The sequence below is a fragment of the Lactuca sativa genome, chromosome 3 (assembly GCF_002870075.4).
Source record: "Lactuca sativa cultivar Salinas chromosome 3, Lsat_Salinas_v11, whole genome shotgun sequence".
NCBI lineage: Eukaryota > Viridiplantae > Streptophyta > Magnoliopsida > Asterales > Asteraceae > Lactuca > Lactuca sativa.
In genome coordinates, this window is record NC_056625.2 from 217,748,156 (window position 1) to 217,758,083 (window position 9,928).

The 9,928-nt window shown below is 29.5% G+C and overlaps 1 protein-coding gene across 1 annotated transcript; it reads right to left on the bottom strand.

Annotated features, from left to right (window-relative positions):
- Positions 1-359: 359 nt before the first annotated feature.
- On the bottom strand, positions 360-7,389 carry LOC111894957 (inorganic pyrophosphatase TTM2). The gene is made up of 12 exons (XM_023891044.3): positions 7,077-7,389; positions 6,067-6,411; positions 5,836-5,950; positions 5,196-5,391; positions 4,995-5,108; positions 4,278-4,451; positions 2,736-2,930; positions 2,479-2,601; positions 2,305-2,402; positions 2,145-2,211; positions 1,791-2,048; positions 360-745 (listed from the first exon to the last, which is right to left on the bottom strand). The coding sequence occupies exons 2-12, from the start codon at positions 6,401-6,403 to the stop codon at positions 527-529; spliced, it is 1,896 nt and encodes a 631-aa protein (XP_023746812.1). The 5' UTR covers positions 6,404-6,411; positions 7,077-7,389; the 3' UTR covers positions 360-526.
- Positions 7,390-9,928: the final 2,539 nt, after the last annotated feature.

Here is a 9,928-nt window from a genome sequence, read left to right on the forward strand (position 1 = left end):
AATAATAATAATAGTATTTCTCATCATTAAGTTTAGCTGTTTAGTCCATGTCAACGCTTTCTGTAAAATGACTTAAAATAGAAAGTATAATATTTTGAAATGATTTAAGTTCTAAACTTTTTAGGTTATACTTTTCTAGCATTTATTCATTTCCAGTTATTTAATACATGTGGTTACTGGTTAAAGAAAAACTACTATTCAACAAATACGTCAGCATACCAACAATGTGCATTAACTACATGTTGAAAATTGAAATCTTAAAATTCTCGACACTGTTTTTTCTTTTTTTAATTTTGTTCACGATTTTGTTTTCCTTAAAATGGTTTACATGTTTTACAAAATGAAAGTATGTAGCGGCTGTTGCACTAAAAAACACACCCTTCTTTTATAAAACTCAATGAAACCAAAAATCTTCAATTCACCACTACGTTTTCAAAACCATTGATCAAGTTACTAATATTAGAAGGGTATTATGGTCCATACGAAATTTATCGACAATATTTGTTGTGTATTTATAATAAAAGATTCAAGTTCTCGGTGATGCCCCCTTACACAAAAAGAGTCCAATACCACCAAGGGCCAATGCTATTACTATTGAAACCGCAACAACATCAAACTCAGGTCCATTTCTTTTCTTGATGATCCGGTCTTTACGTACTCTTTCTCCTATTTCTTCATACAAATGCTTGCTAATGTTGTCCAATTGATGCATGATTTTACGTTGGCTTTGGACTATTCCCGATATCTGTTCCAAATGAAGATGTACTTAGGGTCTGTTTGGTACCAAGGAATGGAAACACAAAAATGTAATGGAAAGAACAAGGTAATGCAATGGACCATTACATTCCATTGTTATGTTTGGTTGGCTCTAATTTAAACATCTTGTTTGTTATGTATAATTAGAGAACTCAATAAAATTAAATTGAAAAATTAAGTTTAATTAAATAGAGGCATATTGTTAAATAAACTGAATATAAACGTATTTCATTTCCTTTAAAATATAAACTGTATGTATTTTAAATAAATGAAAATCAGATTAAATTACAGGAATGATCCCTATGGTTTAGGGTAATTTGCGCGTTTGGTCCCTAACTTATTCTTTTAATTTGGAAGGTACCTACTATTTGTTTTTGTTACACGCTTGATCCCTGCCTTACCTAAAAATACTATTTGCCATTGATTTTTTAATTTATTTAAATAAACACACCCCCAACCCCATCCCCTTTACCTTATCTTACATACTCCACCATTTTTTTTTTTCTATTTAAATAATAGTATTTTTAGGTAAGACAGAGACCAAACGCATAACAATAACAAATAATATGGACAAATCGCGTAACAAAAATAAATAGTAAGGACTTTCCGAGTTAAAAAAATAAGTTAGGGATCAAACGTGCAAATTACCCTAACTATAGGGACCATTGGTGTAATTTACTCTTAAAAAAAAGAATAAATTAACCACTTATAAAAAAATTGTTGACAAATAAATTTTTTTAAATACCATGAATCATAAAATGGAAATATAACAAAAAATATTTTTGGTTATTTTGGGGAAATGATTTAATTGAAGTTTTGAAACTTTTTAAAAAGATTAATATTATTGATGATTATAAGAATAAATGCCATTTTTAATTATAGCTTATCATTCCGTTCCATGAAGGAATGAAAAACACCTCTCCCCCATGGAATGAATCAGCTTGTGAGAAGAAATCACATGACGTAAGGAATGGTCCATTCCATTCCTTTGTGGCAAACAAACATGAAGTTGAAGGTGGAACTATGATACGTACCTCTTCGATGAGGGGAGAATCCTTTGCCAAGTGAGTGGATGAAGTAGAATGACAAACCTTAGATTCGTTTGGGGAACCATTTGTAAAAATGGAGGTGAAGCATGAAGTTGAAGCAACTCCATTACACGACTCGGTGTTTTGTAAGTTTCCAGAAAATGTTCTAAAAAACTGTGAGCTTTGAGCATCAATCCGAGATGTGAACTCATCCATACGATCATTTAAGTTAAAAATCTGCTCTGAGAGATGGCTAATTGCTCCCTTGAGAAGATGAAAAAGCACCATATAGTCAAACAATTTTACTTTTAGAAGATATTTATACTACCCCACTTATAAAATGCCCTAATTAGTGATTACCTGGATCGTCGTTGTGTCTGTTGACTCTGTGCTCTTGTCGTCAAACCTTGGGCTTTCGATTGCGTACCTAGAAAGAAATAACGACACAACATATATAGCTTTATATAAAATTGCCATCGTTTACTTTTTCTTGGCCTAAAAGCCGAAAGAAGTGTGGCACCTCTTATTGAAGTTATTCGTTGTTGCGATTGTTTCTTTAGGACTTGACAAAATTTCATCATCTATGCTTAATTTCGTTTTCAGTTCCTCCGGGAGTACCTACAAGAACTCTTGAACATGATGAAACTGTATAAAAATCACATCATCCAAAGTTTTAAAAGTTAAATAATTATACCGTGACCTCATTTACAAGCTTTTCAAGTTGCATTAACTCGACATATGTACGTGGAATATATGAACCTTCCAATCCCAATTGCTCAGCAACGCATCTTACAGTTATTCGGTCTCTTCCTTGCACCTGTTAATCAAAAAAATTGTTTTGGTATAGTTGAATAACATAACTTTATATGGATATTATAATTAGTTTAAGTTTGTTCTAATTACAAGTTAATAAAAAATAAATAATAGCAAAAAGAAAAAGAGATGGGTTACCTGAACATAGTGACGATTAATTTGTTGGAGCCAATCTATTTTGACACAAACTCTATCATCAGAAAACACATGGCTACTTCTTTTCAAGATAGATGCTATTGTGTATCCCAAGGCCATTAAACCACCAAGAAGCCGCACACTAACTTCAAAAGTTATCCTTGGAGAGATTACAAAGGGGGAATCTGTGACCCATTCCTAAAATTATTTGTGTCATGTTACTCAAGTTTTTAAATTTGTAGCAAGTGTAATCAATGTACACATGAAAAAGAGTATAACAAGAAGAGAGTAGAGGTGGCAAAATGGGTGTGGATTGGTCAAAGTAGATTTGGGGCGATTTTAAATTGATATTATCTAAAAAGGTTAAATGCAAGAAGTAGCAATGTGTTGTCATTGATTTGTTTATTATAACATCCTACTTTCATTTTTTTTTTTCTTATTACAACATTGTAAGGTGAAAATTCTAGCCAATTATAGCAATTCCAGCCATAAACAAATCAGTTTTCACTGCTATAAGAGGGTGAATTTTTCAAACTACAAGGTAATAATTTGAAAGTGCAATGCTATTATTAGGTAGATTTTTTAAAGTATCTTGAAAATTCTATCCAATTATAGCAATTTTACCCACATACAAATCCGTTCACTGCCATAAAAGGGTGGATTTTTCAAAGTACAATGTAGTAATTTGAAAGTGCAATGCTATAATTGGGTAGATTTTTCAAAGTATAGTGCCTTATTAAGAAAAAATTGAAAGCAAAATGTTATAATAGAAAGAAATAGAAAACGTTGTAATACACAAATAAATAAAACTATAAAAGTGGATTGCTATTTCTTGCATTTAACCCTATTTAAAATAATAATCTAATTTTTTTCAACAAAAAAATTCAGGTAGCTTTGACACTTTCAACTAGTATGATCCTTTTAAACGATTTGACTGGTACTCAAATTGATCCATTTAAGGTAAAAAAGATAAAATAGTTAAATAAATTAAATAGCAATGTACTTTCATTGATTTGTTTATTATTGCATTTTACTTTCATTTTTTCCTATTACAACATTGTACACCGAAAATTCTACCCAGTTATAGCAAATTCAAAGAAATACAATTAGTTTTTACTGCTATAATTGGGAAGATTTTTTAAAGTTTGATGTCCTAATAAGAAAAGATAAATTTAAAGTGTGATGTTATAATTGGGTAGATTTTTCAAAGCACAATACATTAACGACAAAAAGAAAATTAAGTGTTTATAATATAAAGAAATAAAAGTATGTTGCTATAATACATCATGGAATAAAAGTACACTGTTATTTCTTTCATTTAACCCTACAAAAATATAATCTATGTTTTTTTCAACAAATGGTTTAGCAGGTTGTGAGATTTTCAACTCATTTACTCCTTTTAACTCATTTGAGCAGTTTCAACTTGTAGTAAGTTTTACTTTTATCCATATTTGACCCACTAGAGATAAACCCACCAACCTATTTTTGAAAGAAAAAAAAAAGAGTCGAAATTGCCAGCTCTAGTAGAAAGATTCAAAAGCAAACCTCAAACATAAGACTATATCTTCCTTCTCTATTTCGCATCCTCAAATACGATTGGCATGTTTCTGGATCTTCTCCGGGTGGTAGAAGATATATATCATAAGTCTCCTCCAAAGTGTCTGTTTGTTCATCTGACATTACAGATTTCACTTTATCCACACTTACATTTCTTGATGACTGTGAAAAGATATCAAGAAAAAATTGAGAAGATCAACATCAAAACTGTTTCAAATTTGAACTTCATAGGAAAAAAGTTGGGATAAATTCAAGAAACAACAATGTACAATATCCTAGCTTTCATTTCTTTATAGCACAATATTGTACTTTCAATATTTTTTTATTAAGGCATTGTACATTGAAAAACTATTCAGATATAAAATTGTACTTTTATCTTATTTTTCTTATTAGGGCATTGAACTTTGAAAATTCCACCAATCATTGCTATAATTTGGTGGATTATTCAAAGTACAATGTTGTAATAAGAAAAAAAATATAAGTATGATGTTATAATAATCAAATAAATGAAAGTATGATGTTATTCTTGCATTTAACCCAAGCAAGTTTCTGCAAAAAAAAAAAAGAAAAAAAAAAGATTATCCTTCTAGCAACCATTACTGTTCTGCTTCAAGAGCATCATGTGAGATGTAAATTAAATACAGAACTGCCAATGGCCCACTGTGTGATTGACATAAGAGCGTAGTATAGGGAGAAAGCTAAAACCTTCAAAATATAAGTTGGACTCTGGAATCCCGTAAAGGGGTTAAACTTATTCACAATTTTAATATGAGCCATCTTGAGATCCGGTTCTATAAATGCCTTGTACATTGGATAAACCTGCATGAAAAAAAAAGCAGCTTAGAATTCTAGAAAATATGTTTGTAACTGAAAGTAGAATGCTATAATAGGTGAGCAAGAAGAGACCGTTTCAGATATCTGGTAGATTATTTCTTCGGGTTCCTGCCCAGCACGTTGTATGTCCCTTAAAACCCGTTTTACAAGATCAAAATGAACCCCACCTGTAACAGATACTCGAAGATCCAGTAAAGGACGCAACTTCTCGCTTAAAGCATAAATGCCCTCAATTATCACAATACGAGAGCTCGGGACTTCTAGTGTCCTGTTATCATACATCAAGATCATCAGTTCCAATTTACTGATGTCAATATTTACTTTACAGGGACTGAGACTGATGTCAATGCGATAAAAAATGAAGGTGAGACAAAATTAGCTCTCGATCTCTTGTTTGTGCAAAAGACGTGAATGTCATCCTCTTCCTTGTCACGGGATGCGTTTTTACACTCTATAAGCTTTTTATGGATATTTTTTGATGATGAGGATGAGACACGCATTCACGTCTTTTGCAAAGACAAGAGATCTAGGGCTAGTTCTGCACCACCTTTTTGTACGTTCATTCCTACAGCACGCCAAACGCTATACAACATGTTTTATCGTGTGGAATAAACGGAGCTGAAAGGTTTGGTTTTACTTATAATTTTCACATATTTTAGACTTTAAATTGATGCATTTAAACTTCAACCGACTGAAAAGAAGAAACAGAAACCTGTAACCCTTTCGGGAACTAGACTTGAAATCATATACTGGAACTTCAACCGATTTCCCATCCTTCAAATCATAAATGTTTTTTAGCAACGTGTCATAGTCAGTCAAACGAGGATCTGTTGCAAAAATACATTATAATAAAAAAATTTCATCCTTCCACTTATAGTATATGTGTTTATAAATAAGGTACACGTGGGCCCACAATCCACAGTGATTGTAAAGTCTTACTTACCATCAAAGTTATCATCAATCACACGGGTTCCATCATTGTAATTGTCCATTGAAATGACAGCGACATTTGGCATAAAGTTTAGTATTTTCTCACTAAACGCGGTTTTTCCAGCACCAGAAGGACCAGCTAATCCAACAAGTACAATCCCATCGGTATTTTGGACTAATAATTGACAAGCACGAATTACAACAAAGAAACCCTTTTCAAATGATAGAGCATCTTCAATGTTGCCAATCTCATAGCGACTACAATCTTTTCTCTTAACTAAACGAACTTGATCTTTCAAGAGACCTTGCTTTCTTGTTGTCAATCCACCGATGGAAATTTCTTGAGTCATTATAAAAACTGCTTAAATGAATCAAAGAAACAAAAAACGTGAATAATTTATGAAAATATGTACAACACTATTGGATTTTTTTTTCGAATTACATTGAAATATAATGAGCTGGAAATAATTGAAATGTGCACAAGATATGTAGTCAAATTACATTAATAGTAGTGAAAAACATGACACAAGTTGCATTTGGAAGAATTTAAACTCATTCACTTCATCATTTAAGAGTTTAAGGTCTAATATCGAAATGGGGAGTTCACCATTTCAAAATTGATTTGGTTTGAACTTTGAGAGAGATAGAAATTGCTAATTATGTTAATTTCTTGACAATTACTGAAAATCTAAACGTTTATTTTAAATTCGTAAATAAATTTACATCAATGTTGCAATTAAAGCATAATATTTTGAACTCACAAATCAAAATCTCGAAAGTACTAACAAAATGTTGCTTTGTTAAATAGCAAAAAATCATACAAACAAACGTTTTACGGATTCAATCAAAATAAAAAAAATAAATAAATAAATAAGAACACCCCCACATCAACACGAATATTTTTTTCCGGAATCAAAAAATAAAAAAAACAGTCATACGTTTCTAAAACTTAGAATTGGATTTTAAAAACCACAAACAATCGACTTATTCAAAACTACAAAGAACATCAATAGAAAACTTTACCAATGAGAATTCCCTTTTGGTACAGTATAACTGATCAAAAGGGAGACCAATGAGAGAGCTTTACACAATGGCGTTGAGCTCTGATGCAGCAGAAAGTGTACAAGGTTAGTCAGCAGACAAGCATGCTTACATCCATATTCATATATATAAAACGCATTTTCTTTCTGTTATTAAACTTTCTTCCTTGAAAAGGAAAAGGGGTTACGATTTTTCGAAATTTTTTATTGGAATCGGGAATTATACAGGATTGCGAGCTCGCTTGCAGAAACTCTTGGGAGAGAAGGAGAATATATATACACACACATAAATATATAAACCCTTCGAAGCAAGGGAAATATCGGAGTAATTTGATATAATTGTTGTTTACCCTTTCTTTATTTTAGGCTATTGGGGCCATCATACTATTTATTTATTTATTTATTTATTTTTTATTATTTCTTTTTTCAATTCATATTTTTGAGATTTTATTTATTGAAAAACAAAAAACACGCATTAGTTTGTAGTTTATTTCTATTTTGGACTAATTTTGATTTGAATTAATAAGATATTTTCCATATTGTTATAAGGTACAATATAGTAATTTTGCACAAAATCTTTTTTAATATCTTAAGTTTAGAACCATCTTATAAAAAAAAATTAACAAAATTTTGAAAGTAGAAAGTTTTGAGATTTTTTAGGGTTTTTTCTTTTAAAAATATTACAAAAGATTTTTTTTTCCGCATGAGTGCAAAAGAGATAATTTCATCAAAGGTGGTATTTTTGAGGGTTGCTTAGTAAAATAAAGGTTAGGATCAACAGGATCCATGCCCCTTTATACTACACTAGACGAATTCTCGCGCGTTGCGCAGCGAAAATTAAAAATATATTATTAAAATATTGAAAAATATATATTTAAAATGGTTATGTTATTGACATTAACTTTGAAATAATATTTTTACACTAATTATATATATATATATATATATATATATATAATCTCTATTATTTTGAACAATAATATTCATTGACATCAACCCACATTCCGCATTAATAGAATTACATATAATTATCTATTTAGTATTATTTTTAATAATAATAATTATTATTGATTAATTATATTTTTACTTATACGATTATTTTCTAATTTCAATAATGATGTTCATTTAAAATATAATTTATTTACAGCTAAATGTAATTTATAATTTGATGTTATTATCATTTAAAATTGTTATTCATTAATTTTAAACCACTCATTATTAATAATAAGTTAAAGATGAGTTTTAAAAACACTTAATATTATTATTAAAATGGGAAACATGCGCTAAATAATAAAGTAATAAGATAGACAAGTTGCATTTCAAAAGAGACTTGCATTGAGAATATGACATATCCATGTAATTTGATTTTATTATTTATAATTATTACTTATTAATTTTAAAACCACATGTTATTATTAATAAGTGGAAGAAACTTTTAAAAAACACTTATTATTTTAATGAAAATGTTAAACATATACTAAAATATAAAGTGATAAGATAGACAATTTACATTTTTAAAAAGGCTTACATGTATAATATGGATAATATGACATATCCATGATTTTTAATTAATTATTGTTTTAAAGCAACATGAACATACAAATATGTATACAATAGATAATTAAATATTATATATATCACCTTCCATAACATATGATCGATAACATGAATCTAATATAATTTACATTAAATTTCAATCACAACATACAATGATATTCTTAAAAGAATACTTAAATCACGAAAATACAAAAAAGAATTGGTATATAACAAACTTACAAATTGAAAAGTTCAACATAATAGCATGGCTCGAAAAATTATGCAAAGCCCTCAAACCAACACAAAAAATTTTAAACTTGTTTTCTTTGTGAATTTTGTATGTGATTTGTATTTGTGTGTCTACTAAAAAAGATTGGCCTTTTTATAGTAGAGTATCCATTAATTGTTTATTAAATATATTTTATATGTTATAAAACCTTTGAATTGTTAATCATTATTAAGAGACTTTTGAGTGGTATCATTAAAATAAGAGGTTTCAAATGCATGAGGTGTTTGCAAATTTTTATGGGGTTTCAAATGCATGAGGTTCAAGGAAAAATTCTAGCTTTATAAGTATGTAAGATTAGATTCGTCACTATTTAGTACCTTATGCTTATCAATTTTGTTCGCTTTAATCTCTTAATTTTCGTTTTTAGCTTTCAAGTCTTTATTTGTTGCCTAACATACTAGACTCTTTGAACTTAATTATTAAAACCTATTATTCATACCGTGTAATATCACATCATTAAATTATTATCAGAAACTAAGTTTATGATATCTCTGTCTATCATATGTAACTCATAAGTTGCTAGAATGATCATGATCTGTTTCTATCCTATGTAACTCATAAACATCGGTTGTTGTATTTGCATATATGGAACACATGTGAACTCAATAAAGACTAGCGTCGACACGTGTCATAGCTTATGTATTTATTTTCACTCGCAAACCGTTACCGACTAATCGTAAAGGCTATATCTCCAATGTCAACTTCGTGTACATCACTATAAAACCTTTGTCCAATTTATGACGTTTAATACTACGTCATGGATGATTTCTCCGTCCTTTTTTAGACTATTACATAATATAAACATTGGCTATTGCTTTGTTTTCACCACTATTTACATAAAAGGTTCTTTTTTGACATCATATAGATATGTAACAAATTGTATATGTTCCTTATCTGTAACGTTCCAAAAATACCGAGTAAAATTTTCATTTTTACTAAGTCAAAACCATTCTTTCATTATTCCAAAAGACGATCAGAGTAAAAGTATTTTCAAAACATGAGAGTAAAAA